Consider the following 21,456-nt stretch of genomic DNA (forward strand, 5'->3'; position numbering starts at 1 on the left):
CATTCCACACCATATGGCGTCGTGCTCAGCATAGAAAGCTGGGGGAAGAAGGAAGAGGGGGACGTTTGGAGTGATGGTGTTTTGTCTTCCCAAGTAACTGTTACGCGTGATGGAGCCCTGCTTCCCTGGAGATGGCTGAACACCTGCCTGCCCATGGGAAGGGGTGAATGAATTCCTTGGTTTGCTTTGCTTGCATGCGTGGCTTTTGCTTTCCCTATTAAACTATCTTTATCTTAACCCATGAGTTTTCCCACTTTTACCCTTCTGATCCTCTCCCCCATCGCACCTGAGGGGAGCGAGCGAGTGGCTGGGTGAGGCTTAGTTGCCAGCTGGGGTTAAACCATGACACAGTGACGTGGGTAAACATGTAGTGCGATGTCATCTGAAAAAAAAAAACCTATCCCAGAGTTTCTACAGAAGACAGTATTTCTGTCTCATTGTATAGACTCTGCAGAATAGTTTTTTTCATTTTGAACCCTTCATTTGTGGCTTCAGGTAGAAAATATGCCTGTATACTTTGTTGTAATGTTTGAGACATTTTTGACTGACCTGAACCAAATTCATGGAATATTTTCTGTTCTGCATTGTATTACGTGGAGCAGAGAGTGATTTGATATGGTGCTGATGATCCTTAGTGTGGGAAATACTGCAACAATTCATGTTGCACTGGCAGTAGTAGATAATGTTCTGTCTCCTATTATCTGCCATGTGCAATTTGTAAATACAATATTAGAATTATGTTGGGGGAGAAGGAGAGAATTGTGTACTGGTTTTAGAATAGCATACCTCAGATTTTGCCATTCAGTCAGAATAAATGAATTTTTGTCTTACTGCACAGCAGTGATTTTCCATCTGACTTTTCACCCTAATATCTTGTATCTTTCAAAATTTGCATCTCTTTTTCTTCTATAATTGTTCCACATCTTATAAATGGACTTATGATTAATGGTGTTACTTATTTCACTTTCTATTCCTTCACCAGTGTTTCTTGGCTCTGCAGTTCTTGTTCAGCTCCCTTCTCTCTGATACACGTTTGTCCGAATGTATTTTTTTACACCTAAAATGTCTTCCCATTTTCTTCTACCTTCTTCCTTCAAACTCTACTGTGTTTGTGCAGTCTGATTATAGTGTATCAAGCATAAGTTAGAGATGACGAACTCATATTCACGACATATGAAGTGACACACAGTTTCAGTAAGACTTGCTTCATTGTAGCTTACTTCATGAACTACCAATGGCAAAAAAATCACAGGAAATATTCCAAGGATGGTTTTATGTTCTTCCCAAGAATGTGGGGAGGCAAAAAGAAGTTTCATGAGATAGGTGAACAGTGGCAGCTATGCACTGTCAGAAGATCTGAGATGCTGTGCAGTTCTTGGTAAATCTTTAGTTAATGCTTACTTGGAAGATGATTTTCCTCCCAGTCTTTGGTAGCAGACATTAAATGAAAGGATTAGGTTCTTGGTTTATATGCTTCTCTAAATAGATGTCATGTGTCTGGTGACCAGGATTTATAAAAGTGGTGACAATCATGAGTCGGTATCTAGAGTTTTTACAGCATAGTCCAAAGTGGTTTTTATCATAAAACTGAATAGACTTAGTCATCTCTGCAAGTCACCCCTGATTAGAAAATAATTTATAAGAATATAGTAGCAATTCTTAACTGCCAGGTTATTTTTTCTAATCCTAAAACCAGAGGCAAACCAGTTAGTTAATGGCATGACAAGCAATGATGTGAATTTAATCAGGTTGGTACAAACTAAGAAATATTTCCAATCCAATCCTGAACACTAGATTCTAATAGCACTTATATAGCTGTTGCCATCTTTAAAAAAATGCAACAACCTCTTTGGCACACTAAATTCAGTTTAAAATCATAATTTGAGTCAAATTCATACATCCAAGTCACTAGCAGAATCTGGAGTAACAACCTTGATATAAGGTGAACTGAAAGTATTTTATTCACTGTATTCCTTTTAAACATTGTACTCAACTTTTATGTGGGGGTATAGCATGGGTGGGAGGAGTAAAGGAACTTTCTTCTCTCTTGAGCAGCTGCCAGAAGCCAGACATAATTAAGATCACTCCCTATTCACTCAGATGGTGCAGATACTCAAAATGGGATTTGAGGGACTGGGAAGAAGATGCAGTCATGAATCTGCTCGTTCAGCGGATCAACATAATGTAGTATTGAAATGAAGCTGTAACTCTGAATAGCACAAGAAGCTTTCCCCAGGATACCTTTTGCCACCGGTGCAGCTCCCCGGAACAGGTGTAGTTAGGAAAGTGTAGAAACTGTTTAATACATGATGGACCTGTAGGAACAATGTTCTAGCAGCATGAGCATTCTCTGTGCACTGGGCAACTTTGGGAAGGGTTCTGACCTAGTCCTCCCAGCCCCTCTGGGGGTGACAGTGCTGTGGTTATTCATTCTCTAAGCCAGATAGATAGAATTTCATCTGCTGGGATGTTGACTCTTTAACATTCATCCGCGTGTGGAGCAGCACATTTATCCTAGCATACAACAGTAGCAATTACTAGTTTGACAATGCTCTTACAAATTCCTGCTGTGGTTATTATTTTTCTCATGACTGATAATCATGCTGAATTATGCCCTTTCTTAATACTGAGAAGATGCAGTAAAGTGAGTGTAACTCACACTCAGAACACCTGATCCATCTGAGTGGCAATTCAAATGGTTTTTCCTTTGGAATCACTGGTACATGTAATGACCATGAAGTAATGACTGTATTTGTTGTCTTGTAAATTTTTACTATTTAAAGAGCATTTGCTGCATAAATACTACTGAATTAGCCATCTGCAGAGATGTAATTATGGTTGACTTTAAAGCTTATTTAAACAGGGAACGTGAAAATCTTTTCATTACACCTGCAAAAGCAGAAAACCACTATAATTAGGGATTATGTCATGGCTGGAAACCAGCTTTCTCACTTCCCCGGTATGAATGGTAAACCTGGGTGTACGTACCTTAATTTATTTTTCCTGTATGTACTCCTCATGAATTTTCTTCCATCCTTTTAATTAGATTGATTTGTAGACTTACAGAGTTCTGTCCATAGTATGCATCAGACCCATTATGTTTTTGATACAGTAAATATTATTATGTATATTGCAATTCAACACAGCATTGGGGGCCCTTGAGACAAGACTTCATCCAGGACATACAATTCCTCATGCTTTCCACGAACGTGCACGGTCTTGACCTTGGAGAGAACCTGGGGTTTTTGTATAATGACATTTATTTGAATACGTGGCCTTATTAGATGTTTTAGCCCATTTCACAGTGGTTGTTCTGCTAACTGTAAAAATCCTTTCACTGAGGGCTATTCAGTGAGCTCAGTGCAGAGCTATCATGCCAACGCCTAGCAAGCCTTCTGATTAGGATACAGTTTCCATTCAGTTTCCCTTGCTGGCTGATCTCACTCAGGTCTGTGCTAAATAGGCCAAGAATATTTGGTTACAGAGAAAAATAACCTATGATCTCAGAAAGTTATACAAGGTATTAGATTTTGAATTTATTAAATATGACAGAAACTTAATATTTTGTACATTGTTTCATTTTTCTTATAAGGAGTAGGGCTGATAACATTTTTTTAGATCCAAGAAATACATGGTTCCACATTTTTGGTCATGACAGATAAGAACCACTCATGTATGTTTGAAATATTAGCCAGGAACATTTCTCGAATATAGTACAAAAATAAGTGGAATTCATTGAAAAAATAGTTAATATGTAAAACTCCCCCTACTAACATATTACCCAGGCAAGAGGGCTTAGAAATTTGGTGGTGAGATCATTAACAGGAAAATTACCTTAACTGGGATTAAAAAAAGTGTTAATTTTGTGTGTCTGCATGCCACTGAAGGTAATAAAAATAGAACTTTAGGCACTTATTTAAAGAACATATTATGACATAATTAATTTTTTATCCATAGTTAACTCTTATGATAATGACCTTTCTGATTTTGGCTATGATGATAATGGTCTCACGTCTCATGGTGTGGAGTTACTTAAGATGATAAAGCTAGTCAGGATTGGAACTGGAGATCAAGGTCAAGCCAATTTACTGCATGAAACACTGGACACTGCTTGCTGCTTTGTTTAGAAATGGTATTCCTCCTTAGGAATCGGATGTTTTACATGATTTCTAAATAAAAATCCCTAAGAAGCCTTCAGAACATCAGCTGTGAGCCATTTGGAAATAATTTCATTAATTCACTTCCCTCAAGTCCTTCAAAATAGTAGCACATCTGCTTTGAATTTGAGTATTTCAGACTGAGACATCCTTAAAAGAAAAATAGTTTCCTCCAAATTATTCAGCATAAGCATATGTTTCTTTCATTTGAAAAGCAAGTGCAGCATAAATCAGTCAAAGAACAACATGCCTACATTTGTTACCAACAGCTACATTATTTGAAAGTTAACAAAGTATACTTCATAGCAGTTGCTGCCAGCAAATAACATTTTTAAAATACAGTTATATTAATTTTGTTTAATGCATCATCACTCTTAAGTATAGATGCAAGTCCTTGTTCTAAGAAATTACAGAAAAAACATTGAAGGATTTTCAAGGAATTTTTACATTTCTGGGGAGTATGTCATTCTCTCATCAGCTGTGTATAGGGTTTGAGAGCTTGATGGTGGAGTCTGATAGTGTGTTTTGTGGCTTCTTCAGGAATTTCTAGATAAAGTCACTTAATTAATTTCCATAAAACCCTAGAGAAAATCATGCCTAATTAATAAGAGCACTACTCTTTAGCAGTGATAATCACTTGCAACTTCTGAAGAACAAATGCATCCTAATTTTTCTTTTTCTTTCCACTTCTGTTCTGTGAAGTCATTCTGTACTGTTGAAGCTGTAGAATTGATTCTTCTTACTTATTGATCTTATTTACTCCAAAGAAAGAAAGAAAGAAGTTTCCTAAACTCAGTAATTTTTCAACAGGGGAAGAACTGTGAGTGCAAGGTAATGTTGATGTTCAGCCCTTGCAAAGGGGTATTTTATTGAAGCCCAATTTTACTCAAACTCAGTCTTTAAACTAGTCAGACTTCTTAGCTCCGTTATTCTTATTTGAGGCTGTTCCAGAACATCACTCCTCTTATGGTTAGCAACTTGTATCAAGCTTCCAGCTTCCATTTGTTCATGGTTATTTTATATTATCCTAGAAGCTGTTTTGCTATCATAAGCCACAAAAATATAAAAAATTACAGGAAGAAATGAAGTAACTACTGTTTATTTAATGAAAGTGAAAAAGTTCAGCTACAGGTTGTCATAGATACAGTACCCTATTTGAAATCTTTTCCAAGCCATCATAGAGCACTGTCCTATTATCACAAAATCAAGATTAACATTCAGTTGGCTTTATTTTTTGTCAGTCTTTTCTGGTGATAGTAATTAATCAGCTATCAAAAGAATCATTTTCTTATATGTTTCAGAACAGAAAGTGGACGTGAATATTTTCTGTGAATGTTGAGTTTTGGTCATAAAAAATTATCCAAACAACCTTTCCTCAGCTATATTTCTTTAATAGATCTTTCGTTTTCTCTTTAGGATTCTGAATGCTCGTACATGCAAATTGGAATCTAGTAGATGAATCTGTCACAATCACCAGGATAGGATTAAAGGTGGGAAGGTCCGTAGGTAAGGTTGGGATGGGTGTTTATAGAGTCAAGTCTGATAGGGTCATCTGTTTAGGCAAAGATTGTCGGGGGTGTTGAGAGCCGGCTGCTCCCTAAAGGGTGGGGAGCCAGGCATGATACCGTGGCCAGCAGGGCAGTGGCCTCTCCAGCCAGGCCTGTAGTGCCCAAGCGATGCAAGCAGAGGAGTGGCAGTCAGGTTCAGCCAAGAGCCTTGGTCATCAGGCAAGCCCATGGTGATGCAAGTCGAGCCAGGAAGTAGTCTACAGATGGGGGTCTGGATCAACTGGCTGCGTGGCAGCCACAGAGCTGGAGACAGGCACACCTACGATACATCGTATACATACGATGTATCGTATGTACGTATACATAGTATACATACGTATACTATGATACAGCTCAGGCTGGGACTGAAGACCCAGGGCTCAGGTGAAATGGGGCTCCTGGGCCTGTGAGCAGGGGGTGTGGGTAGCGGCCCCAGGTAAGGCTGGTCAGGGCCAGTAAGAGCTATTAGTGCACTCAAGGCCTTGACAAAGATTTAAGGCTGGCAGGGTGCATCAAGCTGAAACTTATGTTAGAGTTAGGGTTAGGCTTTAGCAAAAGAGATTACTGTGGTTTACAACAATGCATTCATTACCTTTAAAAAAGTACTGTAGTCAAAGATAACTGTAGGGAAATAAAAGATAATATATCGTGTAACCAGCTATCGTTCCAGTTTGGCTTCTCTTTTTCCTTTGTTTATTTGGCAGGCAATCAAGCCAAACCAAGCCTCAAGACACTTCACAGAGCTGCCAAAATCAGGATTTATTTTTTTAACAAGCCCTATTCTAAATTGGCCTCTCAGAAATTAATTCAGTCTTGGAATAATTACCTCCTCATAGTCCCATGTCCCGACAGAATTTTGTTAAATACAGGCTTACCATAACCTCCGTGTGCCATAATTGACTCAATTAGAGGTGTCCTAACTCCTGTCTCTTGTGCAAGATAAATTTCTATCTGGCAGGGACAGAATTTTTCTGGTTTACCACTGTCACATAATGATGCCTTTGAAATGCCTTTCAGTTGGTTAGACTTTATTTAGGTTTGATGTCTAGATTACCTGTAGCTTATCAACTGCTGATACCATGCAAATACCTATATTTCTGGCAGACTTTCACCTTTGAATGTGCATGATTTAAATATATCACTTTCTGTAATATATACCAGTACAACGATTTGTAGTCCTATAAATGAGAGCGCTAAGTGAAGGCAGTTGATGACTCTTAAAAAAGGATAGGATGTGTAGCAAACAAAAGTTAGGAACAACACATTACAAATAAAGGATCCTTAAATATGACATGCTGAGTTTGTGGGGACTTTGGACAGTGAAGGAATAGAGCGACATTTACAGCTAAGTTGCCCTAAAAGGTTGCCATATCCCCATCTTCCCTGGTCACATGCATGTTGTTGGATCACATGGCCCCGGAGCCAGTGGCTTCCACCATTGAATCCGGCGAGAAACGAGCATTGTAGAAATCCATTTCCTCTGGATCAGCTATAATGACATGTAAGGACAGTTCACCACTGCATAAATTTTGTCCTGATAAAAGTTAGTCTTACCTGGCTAGCAGCTCTAATTTTATAATTATAAACCTTCTGCCACAAAGTGCTGTGAAATAAAATAGGTAAGATAAAATAACTGTATGTGGGTGTCAAAAAAGTTTAAAAAATAAAAAGAGAGGAAAGAAGCAGCACTGTTGGAGATCAAAAGGATAAGGGACCCAGAGGAAGAAGGGAAGCTTTCTGTACCTTCACCATAAAATTTTCTGAGGTACAAACTAGTGTAAATAAACTAGTATAAATCAGCTCATGCAGTTTCCAGGGAAGAAGAATTTGTAATATTTTTATATTCTGCAATAAATAAACACCCTGTGGAACTGGAATTCCCAACATGGAAATACTATTATTAGAATGCATTTATTTATTTGGCAAGTTAATAACATTTTATGTTTTACAAACACGAATGAAAACAAACTCCTAGGTATAAGAAAAGTGCATTCAAAACTGAACATTATCAAGAGAAAGGGAAATACAGAGCATCCCTTTTCTGGTGTGCATTTTTTCTTGGAGAATACAAGAAAAAGTAATTCAGGGATTTATAAAATTGGATTTGTGAGGATGCTGAAGCAGCTCTACTCACAGCACATTGTGTTATAACTGGAACAGACAGACGCTGCCCATAGCATTTACCTGTAAACAATTCTAATGTGATTCCACAGGGAGAATCTGCACTCTTTTTATGTGGGACTGTATACTTGCCATAATGTCCTAATGATTTAATAATTACTTTTCAAAATCTCAAACGTAAGCTCTTAGATAGGAGGTTATTTGTAAGTACCTGAATAATTCAGCTTGTGTTGTACATTACCTACACACAAACTTTTCTTGTAAGCTAAAAAATCCTTTCTCATGACAAGAATAATGTAGTAATCTAGTTTTATCTTGTACTGTCCAGTTGTTCTAATAAAATCTCCAAAATAGTTTGAAGTTGTGTTAAAATCAATATATTTTTAGTGTGATCTGTCTTTCAAGATTTTGTCAAATTCATTTTGGTGTGGTGGGGGTGACATTGCATCCTTACTTGTGATAACGTGAAACAGCATTTAGCTCTAATGGCGTTATTTCGATCAATAATGCTTATGTTCCTAGGCCTGCAAAGGGCTCGGAGAAGTTATAGAAGAGATTCTTTTAGAATTCATTTTTGTAGTTTCTTTGCTTTAGTTTACTAAGGCTGATTTCGTTTGTATGGAGCCATTTTACCTCTTTCAATGGTACCGCCTGAAGTTATTAATTAGGTTTCCTGCTTCAGTGTTACACTTTTCAAGTCACTGTGATGTGTTGTTGAAACAAGCCCATTAAGGTGAATGATGTGTGCTGTAATTTCATTAGTGTCATCAATAATGTATTGCACTTTTCTGTTTAGGAGTCTTTTCGTTTTGTGTGGGTCAGGCTGACTGTGTGAATTATATTTATAAGATCAAAATAGTTAAAGATGAAGGTAGATACTTAAGCAATTAGGCCATAGGCTGGAATTGTTGTTTTAGAGGTGTAGGCTACAAAAGCAATTTGTATTAAGGAATGTTTAAGTAATTGAATTTCACAGTATAAATTAAAGTCTCTTGGTATCATTATGCATGTTGTGGTCCCATAGTGATATCTTGTGCCAATGAAATGGCTGGGTATTATTTTTCAGTCCATGTGTAATCTTTAATGAAAACACTTTTCTGACTTGTAAAGGCTTGGAAGTAATAAACTGAACTAGCCATTTTTTTTTCATTTGATGAAGCTTGGACAGAGATAAGAAGTAAAATTGTATAAATTGACTCTCATGAACATGCATAAAGAGAGAAATCATTTCATGCAACAAAGGGGTGGCATGGCTTGCCAAGCAAAGATAAGTAATTGGAAAATATAAGGCCCTGGTGAGAATTTCTAGCAGAAAATCTGAAAAAACAGGTGCTGTATAATGTTACTTGTTATTATTTGCATACATAAAAATAAAAAATAGGTTCTGTCATACTATGTAATCAGCTGTGCTGAAGTCATATTACTATTGCAAAGGTAAGATATTCTTCTAAATTATGACAGCAGACTGCTTGTCTCTTTCATTCATCAAACAACTAAGCTTTTCTCATTAGACACTGACTTGTACCGTAGTCAGGTGGGATATGCTAGGAATATTTGTCTTTTACAGTGGGTCACCTGCCTGTGGATTTACTGTGGAATCACCTGTAATTCCAAAATCACAGCAGCAGAGTTAAACTCTACTATTAGAAACTCTATTAACATCCTTGTATGTCAAGGTAAAACATCTTTTCAGCCTGTGTGCCATGTTTAGAGCACATTTGAAGATGGGATAGGAGAAGATCTGTTCCTATTCACCACAAACGTTTTCTCAGCAGTCCCCAAATGTTGCAATCTTCAGGTCATCCTCTCTTTAGAGTCTGATTTCTAGCAGTCTAAGTTAGGGTTGCTCTGCTGATGGTTATTGTCTTATGACATTTTAATTAGTTGACATTACCCCCGATAAAGGAATAGAGGGATCCTAATATAGATCAAGATGCCAGTGTTGTAGGCATTTGGAGCAGAATTCTAGCTCAGTCAAACTCTCCCAGCCACCAGCAGCCAGATAGGACTGTCACATGCCTCCTGAGAGTAGAAAGTAATGTGATTATCTCTAGCATTGCCCCTGCTGTTCAGGGCCTTTGAGGGGTTGTGAACAGGCTTCTATCTCCCTGTGAACTATGGGAACTATAGAGGAGAGTTCCTCAAAATCCTGATTCTGCTTGCACTGATCTCAGCAGGATTCCCTGAATTTATTTCAGAGGGAGCAAAATCAATCCCTGCTTTGAAAACTACAGTATTTTTCATAGCACAGCCTATCCTTAAAAACCAACCAACTAAGCAGGAATTTATCTGGTTCTCAACATACACAGTTTTCATTTACTGTATCGCAGAGAGGCTTTAGGGACAGTCCATAATATAACTTTAGTCACCTTTAAGTGTAAGCTGCATCATAGTCTCAAGGAACAATAGCGTCAGCTCAGAAGTGAGGAAGCAGGCAGTTGTCCTCTGGCTTCCGCAGTGCAAGCTGAAGAAGTTATTGCCATATCTGCTTGTTACTGTCCTCTTGATGGAGGTTTCTGTCCCCACTGAGTTGTTGCTGCAAATGCTCCTAACCTGTTTCAGTCTAAATGATCTAGGTCAGTGATGACCTACTGTTTAAACTATGTAAGCTATCCTTCTGCTGCAATGTTGGATTCGAACCGTTTCCCTCCTCTGTTTAAAACTACATGTACTGCATCGCAGAACACTTGAAATGGCTAGATGTATTGCTGTCAGGGGATAAAAAGCTTACCATTCCTATTGCACATTGCTGGTTTTGGATGTATACCCAATACAGGAAGGTAAAAACGTGAAGATTCAAATATTGTGTTATGAGGATTGGAGTTATTTCATATCTTTGAAAAACACTGCCCCTGATTCAAAGCATTTTTTCAAACTGGAAAACTTGGCAGAAGATTGTAGATGTTTTGTGGTGTCATTTATTGGGCTACTTCGTTACCATTCCCCCGTGTAGACTGGCAATTAGATGACTCGTATAATAACAAGATACACTTTTGTGGTCATCTGTCTTGTAGGTACTTGGCAGTTTTATTACGAATTTGGAGTTGCCATTGGGCCTGTTCTGTCATGCACTTAGGTTACTAACAGAGTATCTAAGTTGTCCTGCTTTCTTGCTGGTTTCATTCTGTGAAACAACTTCTCCCCTGCCCTGAACACCTGCCTTGTATTTAAGGATAAGGTCCTGCACCAAATCACATGTAGCTTTCCTGTTTCAAATTTCACTTGCTTCTGTTTACAATCAAAGGAGCTCCTGGGTAGAAATTTATGATATTTACATGCTCTTCTAATTAGGATAATGATTACACCTGTTTTTAGATAATATTTATAGTCTGCTTCAAAGAGTCTCATTGAAATCACTGACTAGCTTTGAATTCTGAGCCTCCAACACCTCATACAGATAACATTTCCAAGGGATCAGACATTACCTTTGCATGTGTTTTTATATGAGCCATTAAAAAGTCTTGCAGATATTATAGGAAAACAGAGATTTTGTTTCATAAGGGTTTAGCTGTATGTTCCATTTTTTTCCTTTCTCAAGTATGTGACATTAAAGATGGGTTGCTCTTGTTCTGATGCCACAAAGGATTATTGATGAAATAAAGGCTCTGCTGATGAGAGTTTTACCATTGACTTCAATGCAGCTAGAATTTCACCTCTGAAGTGTGAAATAAATAACAGGAGCATATAGGAAAAAAAAAAATTCTGTGCCTAGGGTCCACAGTAATAACCAAACTTTTTTTGAGAGGGGAATAAATGGAATCCAGCTGAGACATGAAATACTTCATGAGAGGTGTGATAGGTCTAGGCTCACGATTTTGAATAAAATCTTGAATGGTCAAAGAGGAATATGAGATTTCTTTGACAGATTTTGTGAATGTTTCAATGTATGTGCACCTAGATCAATGAACAGATACAGTTTACAAAGCCATAATAAATATGCAGTTGTCTTTCAGTTTGCCATGGGTCAGCTTTACTGTGCATAATATGTATCATCTGTAAAGTGTGGCTGATGCTTGCAGGGTTTCTTGATGATTTCTGATGAATTGTTTTGAGTAAAAAGTTTACCATTTTCCATTGTTCTCTTTTAGAAATATACTTTACAGACTAGATGAAAGGACAAGCCAGTTTTCAGTACTGCTAGAGGCACTGGAGCACTGCAAACTACATCAGTCAAATGAGACCATTCAAGCAGCCTTGTCAGAGGTGCTGAACAGCATCAATTCAGCTCAGGTTTACTTCAAAGCAGGACTTGATGTGTTTGAGACTACCTTAGCTGGAAAGAAATGAGAGGATTCTCTGCATTCTAAGACGTTTGTTTACAACTTGCTAAACAAAAGTTCAACTTGGACCAGAATTTCTCTGAGGATGAAACCTTTCTCAACTTCCCTTTCAGTTGGCTCTTAAAGGTACTGCAATGCGTGTTTTAATAAATATAAAACAGTCTTTTGCACTGTTCACAGTATATCTCAAATGTCTGTTTCTGAATGTATAAAACATAATGAGAGGGAATAACACTTAAGATACGACTTTTAGAAGGACATCTGCTGTATTTTTATATGTAAAATATATTTTTATGACTAAGAACTCAGTCTTGCAAAGTACCAAGCACGTCCTGCAATATGCTGAAGACCTGATTCTGAGACACCCCAGATGTATACCCAGGTGAGCTTTCCATGCCTACTCTGTCAGAAAAATGTAACTTAAGTATACTCTTATGTTTCTTAACTTCCTCAGCAAACTCATCTTCTTCCTTACTCCTTTCAGAGTAAGTAGTTGAAGGATGTGGCGTTTCCTTGGGTATCCAGCGCCGGAGTTAATCAGGAAATGCACAAAACACCCTTACCAGTGCAATCCAACATCTTTACTCCTGTGGAACAATAAGTACCTCAATCCTGAGAATACAGATAAACTCTGATTATCCCATTTCTGTATGAAAAAGAGTTGTTTTCTCTCATAATTCTTGAAGAGAAAATTTTTGTGATGATTTGAAAAGTTTGAGTCAGTAGTTACTCTTGTACAAAAATACTTTGATTCTTTATGTTAAATAAAAGAACTGCCTAGCCTTTTAAGGCTACAGGCCTTATAAGCTTATACATTACCAAAACAGCCCACTTCAAGGTCTCCCTAAATTTCTAGAGAGCAGTAAATGAAAACAAGACCTCAAAGTTCTGGGAACATTTTTGGGATTCCACCACTCGGCCACACCACCCACTGTCCCAGGCTGGATCAGTCCATCAGTAGTGCCCAGTATATAGGACCTGGATTGTTGTCAAAAAAGCACAAGGAAAACATAAATTCATTCTCTACTGCAGAGCCAGGAATTCACCTCTGAAGGCACAAGCTGGTGAAGCATATTGCAGGGCTAAAACTCAAATCTGTTTTGCATTGGTGGAAGCCCTGTACAAAGGCTGTAATGACACCATTACCTTGTTGGCCTGAAGTAATCTGAAATGAAAGGATCAGGAGGTTCAGTGTCTTAACCTCTAAGGGGATAATATACACACTTGAGAATTGCAGGTCTTAGTAATATAAACAGTTGAAATTGTTAAGCCCTATTGGGTTTAGTTTTACAATCTCAGATGATTCTGGGGTTAGAGCTTAAAAAATTAATTTTATGTAGATACTTAGAATCGAAATATAATTTATTTGATGGCAATGTTAAATGTATTGTTACCCAGTTTGCCATGGAAACATTACAGAAACATTTCAGGTTGCAATAAAAATGGGAAAAGTATCTGTACTAGTGTAAAAAAATTGCCTTCTGGAAAATTTCAAAGTGCACAATTTGGTGAAAGACTTTTTAAAGTGCGTGTTCACACAGCAAGAAATGAGAGTTGTTTACAGATCTGGGTTTCTGTTTCCAAAAGTCCTTGGCAAATGGGCCTCTATTAGCAATGACCCGGGACTAGGTACATACAGTTATGTTGTTGCTACATTTCTTTGCACGTTATTATCATAACATGGGCAAAAACATCCCGAGTCTGCCCAGAGGCAGGGCTATGCAGTTGTACAGCTACAACTGAAGTGGGAATATGTTCAACATCAGCCAGCATGACTGCGTGAGCTTAGACATGATTATCTCCTATCTTTATTTGGCATCTGATAAACAAGCATATATGACTATTCTTTTGCCAACACTGGTACCAATTCTCTTTACTGCAGAGAGAATTTTACTTCCGAAGAGTAACGTTTTTTCTGATACTACAATGTTTGTTCATCCCCTTGTTTCCGTAGTTTTTAGTATTGTAATACTTACATGGTTGGAATAGTCACATTTCAGTTGTCTGTTTATTTTGTGGTAGTATTTGGGGATGTACTGTGCACACTACATTTGAATTGTATTTTCTGATAGGGACCACTCTTCTAACAGTTCATTTAGTAACATATTTTCTTTAGAGTGCTGACTCACTGTGGAGCCAACGTCTGTGGTCTTAAATAATATAGGGTCAGGTGCCATTAAGAGACCAAAAATAGAGATTAACACTTCCTTTAATTCTGCCAGGTGAATTTACTAACTGCTTCCTCAGTCTTAGTATGTATGTTCCACCAAAACCACCTATAATGTAACCAAAGTGTACTCATGCAAAATCGGTGAAATCTGTTGGGAAGAGTATCCCTCATGTTTGATTTTTCAACCATGTAATTCCTCACTAAAACATTTATCTTGTTTTCTCACTAATGTCCTTCTATAACCGCTTTTAAAATAGCAGAATTCAAAGTACTCCACCACAAAAAGCACTGCTGCTATAAATTCCTGTCTATTCTAGAGACAATCATGTATTCTTGTTGGTGAGATGAATCAGATGAGCTATTTAGGGACTTAAATGCATTGATTTCAATGTCATCTCACACTTCTAGATCTCTAGGCTTTTATTTCAAATGTTCAGATCTTACGTATAAGTGAGTGCTCAGTGATAATATTTGTACCATTATAGCTTCAGAAAAGGCACTTTTGAGCCATATCCTTCCATTGATTTTTAAATCCTACCTATTGACTTCAAAGAATTTATAGCAAGTAAAGGTCCTAAATACCTGGTGTGTTTCTAACATAGAATTTTTGCCCAGCCAGCTGTAGAACATCAGCTAAGGGAAGGTGTTAGTAAATCATAGTAGCTTACCCAGATTGAATACATTCCTATATTGTGTTGAAATAAAGGGAGCGCCCTTAAAGGAAGAAGTATATTTGCAAATTGCCTGAATGATACTAAAAATCCGTTACCTTTTCAGAAACATCAACTGCCAGAGACAGTATAACAAATGCATTGATTGCTAAGTAATCTAGAGTCATGCTCACAGTGACCAGAAAATCCCTGCAGCTTGTAATATTTGTATGTTGAGACAGTTTATAATAAAAAGCTAATAAGATTTTATTAGTGCATATTTTAAAGAGTCCATAAAGAAGCTAAAGTACAATCAACTCAGATGAGTAATAGTACATAGGAGCTGGATTTTGAGTACTAACTTTAAAAAAGGCAGTGAATTGCTTTTTATCATCCAAGAAAACAAGATTATTTTGATATACGGTATCTGTGCGAATACGCAAACACACAAATACACAAATGCCTTATCTTCAAAACATTGTACAAACACTAATTTACTTGCAGTTATATGATACATCTACATAAAAATAGATATAAGTAATAACTACATGAGAAAATTAGCAAGCACTTTGCCCTGTTTCACTTTTTAGGAAAGTATTTCAGTCTACAGGTGTAAAAGAAGGCACTTCGACTGACCTCAGTTCTTGCAGCAGTAGGTGGGAAAGGTTAAATCTCTCAGGTATCACAGAAAGGACCTCTGGAGGTCATCTAGTCCAACCTCCCTGCCCAAGCAGGGTCACCTAGAGCCAGTTGCCCAGGAGGGACTATGTCCAGGTTACTTTTGAATATCTTCAAAGGATGGAGATTCCACAACCTCTCTGGGCAACCTGTACCAGTGCTTCATCACTCTCACAGAGAAAAGGTGTTCCCTTCTGCTGTAGATAACAGTTTCTCCAAATCTCTCCCTGTATTTCTTGTTAAATTATTGTAATTGGTTTAATTGGAAACATTCAAAAGATAACCATCATTTCATTCAGTGAAAACTCTTGGCCAAGGTCTCTAGGATTTCACAGTTAATATGTTGGAAAGTTTGTATAAGGAGATTTGTCCTTCAAGCCATGGGGTTTATTTTTAAGTTGTAGAGACTAATGTCTTTATCTTTTGAGGTCTTTTTGTACGGTCCCAGGTTCCCAGTCCCAGGATTCCTAGCTACATTAAGAGAGTGATTGAGAACAAAAGATGCATTAGAAAATGCAGGGAGGAAGAATACACATCAGCATATGCATAGCTATGTGCTGTGAATGTAGCTATTTTAACCAAACTTTGGGAGCCCAGTGCAATTCTATGGCTTGCATTGTGCAGAAAGTCAGGCAAGATAATTGTATGGGTCATTCTGGCTTTTAAACGCTATTAAATACTATAAACATAGTTATGTCTGGGCCTGTATTCTCAAGGGAGCAGTTAAGCTTTTCCTCAAAAGCCTTGTGTTGCAAGCTGTTATCTGTGTTACTCAGAAATAGGAACCTCTGACATACATTACGGTTGCTATCTTAGGAAACAAGCATAGTGTGGAAGATGTTCTTTCCCTTTAGCACTGTATAACATTTTAGCAGTATTCTGCCAGTCACAGAAAGGTGAGTGATAGGAAACAAATATAATTTTAAGATGCCTGGGACCTGAATTTTGAAAACAGTTAGCCTTGTACAGAACTATTGTTCAAAACATAGTAAAGGTGTCTTCTGTTGGAGCTCCGAGTCCACAAAACTTGGGATAGAGACTCCAGTATGGCAAGTAAATGTCTCAGAAATACGGAATACACAATTAGTTACTGTCTGTTAAAGGTTACATTAATGGTAAAAGTTACCTGCCCACCAATGCAGGGATAGGATTTCATCACCCCACGTAATTTTTGGTGGCTTTAACCATCAGACTATCTTTTCTCCCTCTGCCACCACCTTCTCCAACCCCCTGCATTCCCTGCATTCAACTTCTCTCACATCCTCATGCCATGTGATGACTTTCCCCACTCCTCACCACCTTTTTCTTGGTCATTCCCACTAGTTTTCTGCCTCTATTCTGGTTCCTTATCACTTCTTAGTCATCCCATTAATTTACCAACTATCACTTCTTAGTCTTCCCTTTAATTCATGAACCACCGAGTTAATCCCCCTCTTTTCTCCCTCTGAACTCAGTCATGCCTTTTGTTCCCCATCCGGTTCCAATTTCCTTAGCCAGTCATTTCAGTTTTATATGAAAAGAACTGAATGTAAAAGTATTGAGAAATGAACAGTATTTTTTCTTAGCATCTTTCTCTCTAATGTCTGGACCAGGAAATTCCCTCAAAAATATCAGTGTAGGCAGGTGATAAGCTTGGAAGTTTTGAAATAAACTTTTTGAAGCTGGATGAATAAGAAATGATAGACAAACTTAATTAGAGTTGGTACTACCTACTACCTGCCTACAAAATAAAATAAGCAGTATGTAAGTACATAATTTTTTCTGACTTTGTGCATGCCATCCAGTACCTTTCATTACGTGATGGCTCCATACAAAAGTTACGTGTGTAAATATCTGAGTAAGAAAAGGTGGTTAGAGCAGAAGCAAAACTTTGTTATTGTATTGCAGTGTTTTAAATGATTAAGGATGATAAGGACTCAAGCCATATGCACAAACCTGTACTTGAACATGCACGTGTGAACCTAGGAAGTGCCTAAGAATAATGAATACTCATCTAGGAAGCAAAGGATTTAAGAATATCTAAATTAGACTGTATGTTTACTAAAACTATGGTGCTATCAAGCCTAACCTTTTTTTTTTTTTTTCGTAATTTTAATCCCATTGCCCCTGGTTATTTCTACTATTGCTCATACACACTCATCATAACTGGAGAATATGTGCATCTGAAGATTTAGATTTACTGAAAGATTCTGTTCCCCTTCAGTCTTACTGGCTTGGTCTGTTTTTTTCAGCAGGGTTGACTTTACCATGACTGCTTATCAGGGTACTATTCCACATGAGTGAAGTCAGCAGCATTTGGCCACTATTTATGGAATTTCCCAAAAGATTTGGTATCGGAATATTGTTTATTTGTGTTTAGTCTATTCTCTTTAATCTCTCAACATAGATTATTACAAGCAAGAGTATATTTCTCAAAAATTGGGCAGGAGTCTCTTGGTCAATGTTAAGTAAACCCACAGGGCAGAATATAAATGTGTATGTACGAGTGATGTATTATAATCTAGTATTAATGTAACAGTTTTTATAAATGTTGGCATGGATTAATGTACACATTTTCTTATGAGCTTCACAGATTGGAATTAATACAAGAGCTTAATTTAAGAACTGTAATCAGAATATAGGCGTGGAGCAACTTTTTTTGCTGTGTAAATGTAGTATATGCTTACTCATCTGCCTAATCCATTTGGTTAAAAAAGATTAGGGTTTTGTTTAAGCTACTTTTCTCTGATTTATTTTCCAACAAGCCTTTGAAAAAGAAGTCTTGCTTTTTATTTTTCTTTTAATTGTGTGCTGCCTTTAGTGTTTTTGGAAAGCTTATCATGTGTTAAGACAGTGTAATGTCTTCTTGTCTGATCATTCCTGGATTATTTGATAGAATTAAAAGTGGTATTTCAAAGCATGGTCTTTGGAAGAATGTCCTTTACTGACCAGATAATCTATATGATATTATGTGCTTGGGTGGCTGCCTTTACCATGCAGTGGTATAGGTATGCAATATAATGCTTTGAGGCAGTAATTTAAGAGAACTTTTTTTTTTTTTAATAGTATTGCAGAGACCTGCTCATGTTCCCCTATTTGAAACTGTTCTCTCCTGAGCGTACTGGTAATATAGCAATGTAATACCAAGTTCTCTTAGCACCTCCTACAAGCTCTTACTACAGGTGGCATGTTAGGGGGGTGTCTGAGCTGTCAGTGTATTTCCACAGTTTTTAACTAATGTCTCTTGTAGCCCCCGTCAGCTTTTATGTAGCACAGTCCTGATACTGGTCTGAATGACACCGAGGTGAGATGGATAGCTCTGACTGATGTGTTAGCTTGCTACAGAAACTGCTGTTGCCCCCTATCCTTAAAAAGTTAAATATAATACTTGGTAAGTGCTTGCCAAACTTTTGATGTTTTCGGTCTGTATACTGAGGATTCTGAAAAAGTACTGGAACACTGGGGTTTTTTCATGCAGTCTCGTTTCTTGTTCTCAACAGCTGAAACATCTTGTAGTCTATGAATCCACTAGGGGAGAAATAAGGAGATGCTTAATATTTCATACTTAAAGCAGATAAGATGAATACAAATTCTCTTTGTTTTCCCTTTGCAGTTTATGCAAGTTAATATGCAACATACTCTTATCACATATATTACGGTTTGGTATTCTGAGACAGACAGAAAATGAATGTGATGCCATATCGAGAGGAAGTATAATGAATTCAGGGAACACTTCACATTCAAGTATCTTAACTGTTTGCATACAGTGAGAAAAAGCACAAGTTAAGGTACTTGGAACAGGAACTTTTGGGGGTTTTAGTACAGGTCTGGAAAATAATATTCTTCTGCGTAAGGCCAGATTTTAGCATTGCATTCATACCTAGCTGCATGGTAGTGTATTGTATGTCCTCATTGCTGTACCTTTGAGGATTAGTGCTCAAATGCTGTTATCAGTGATCATGTTAGTCTCAATACGAGTTTACCTAATTGGATGGAATATGCAAGTGTTTCTGCCTTTTGTATGCAAAAGAGTAGCTGTCAAGCTGTGTTATCTTTGTCAAGCTTTGGCATAGAATGTGAGGCGCCTGAATGATGACTCCTTCATTCCATCTACTTCTGAATTCTCATGTAGTAAAACCAAGTTGCCACAACTGATAGCTAGTCAATTCAGAATATTAAGTAACTAGGGTTTTTGACCATGCAGTAATATAAACTTGATGCAGTGATTCCTGGAAACCAATAAATATCATGTTATGTGGAAATGTGCAATGAAAGGTTGATTTTTGTAACACATTATAGAATGTTGAGTCTGAATAAAACAGCTTATTTGCAAAATTAGTTTGCTTTGTATCAATTTTCACTTCTATAACATAGTGTAATAAACAGGTAACATTGGCCATTAATGTAAGTAGATTCCACATACTTTGATTAAGAAGCACGTTTTACTTGTTTGTGCTATGAAAATGATTTTTGCAGTCTGTGAGAGTGTTTGTGGAGAAGGCTCTGTGGACTGGAATTCACTAATAGACATGTTGTGAAAGTGGTTGTGAATTAGACAATGTTTTTTCCATAGTTACATTTTTGCTAGAAATTAAACTGGAATATGAAGATGTGTATAATGTACATTGCACTGAATGACTTGGAATTGTATTCATTTGCTTTTTTGATGGTTTTACTTTATTTTTTTAATCGTTTCTGCCAGTGAGCTGTAACATATGCCTCTCAAGCTGCTGAGTCAGTAACATGGATCCCAGGGCATTAAAACATAATGGGAAGAAGGAAAAAAGCAAGGAGGAAAAAAAGTAGCTAGACAGAACCTCACAACCTGGGATGTGATAATTTACTGACAGGTAAATTTTGAATTATCCACTTCTTTAGATGCTGGTATGTAGAAAGCCCAGATACTCAGATAATTCATCTTTCAGGTAGGAAGAAGAAGTCCCTGTATGCTCTTGAAAATCAAGATTTTGAAAAGTAGATAGAGACTTTGGATCAAACTCAAAGTATTCAGGATAAGACTCTTTTAAAAAAAAAAGCTACTGAGCAATCTGAATGGTATCTGAAGAAAGAGACCAGTCAGTTCTGAAAATCTTGATGATATGTAATATTCAGATTATATGAAATTCAGATGATCAGGCTTTTTCCAGCAGTTCAGAGGTCCTGAAATTATAAGGTAGTTGTTATCTCATGAAAATACGAATTCCACGTTTTGCTTATAGTATATGAGAACTTGGAGGCTTTTCTGTACTTATGAAGCACTTGAGAGGTGTAATGAAATGGTTTCATTGTAAATGAATGTGTATTTCCAAATTTCCAATTTCCATTTTGTGTAGGGTTTTTTTGAAACTGCTTTCCTGTTCACCAGATTAAAAGGAAAAATAAAAGTGATACCTTGTTAATGTTTTTAATCATGGCTAGATCATTAACCTAGTTTGATACATTAGCTCCGTACAAAGTGCAGCTCTGACTAGAATATCTCATGTAATGTTAAAGACTATTTTGTGAAACATATTCCTTCAGAACATGTTTCCTTTAAGCCATGTAAACTTGTGCCATGAAAATAAAAGCCAACCGTATATCAACAGTTTTATACAAGTATCTTATTTTCAATTCCTGCTGATAGATCTGTGGAAGTCATTATTACTGAAAAACGTCATTAAAGCTAAATGTTCTTTGCCTGGGTATCAAAATCTTCTGTGTCTCCACTTAAGAGATTGGACCATTATCCTCTTTCACTGAGTATCTGTCTGAGAAAGGAGAAAAAAAAAAAAAAAAAGTATATTTAACATACTACCAGCATTCCAAGTTATCAGGCTTGGTATAGAACAGATTTGTCCAAGAGAATGGGAATATAACCAGTCCTCTCCACTGTTT

The 21,456-nt window shown here is 37.2% G+C and overlaps 1 protein-coding gene across 7 annotated transcripts in view; it reads left to right on the top strand.

The window, feature by feature from the left end:
* NAALADL2 (N-acetylated alpha-linked acidic dipeptidase like 2) overlaps positions 1–21,146 on the top strand; it is a 520,054-nt gene extending 498,908 nt beyond the window's left edge. For 6 of the 7 annotated variants that reach the window (XM_075506899.1, XM_075506901.1, XM_075506898.1 and 3 more), the window contains one exon: positions 11,914–21,146. In XM_075506899.1, the coding sequence (XP_075363014.1) occupies positions 11,914–12,112 (199 nt within the window). In that variant the 3' untranslated portion in view covers positions 12,113–21,146. The remainder of the gene's footprint in view (positions 1–11,913) is intronic. The other variant, XR_012776415.1, reaches the window with a different exon arrangement.
* Positions 21,147–21,456: the final 310 nt, after the last annotated feature.

This window comes from Mycteria americana, chromosome 7 (genome assembly GCF_035582795.1).
Source record: "Mycteria americana isolate JAX WOST 10 ecotype Jacksonville Zoo and Gardens chromosome 7, USCA_MyAme_1.0, whole genome shotgun sequence".
Lineage (NCBI taxonomy): Eukaryota > Metazoa > Chordata > Aves > Ciconiiformes > Ciconiidae > Mycteria > Mycteria americana.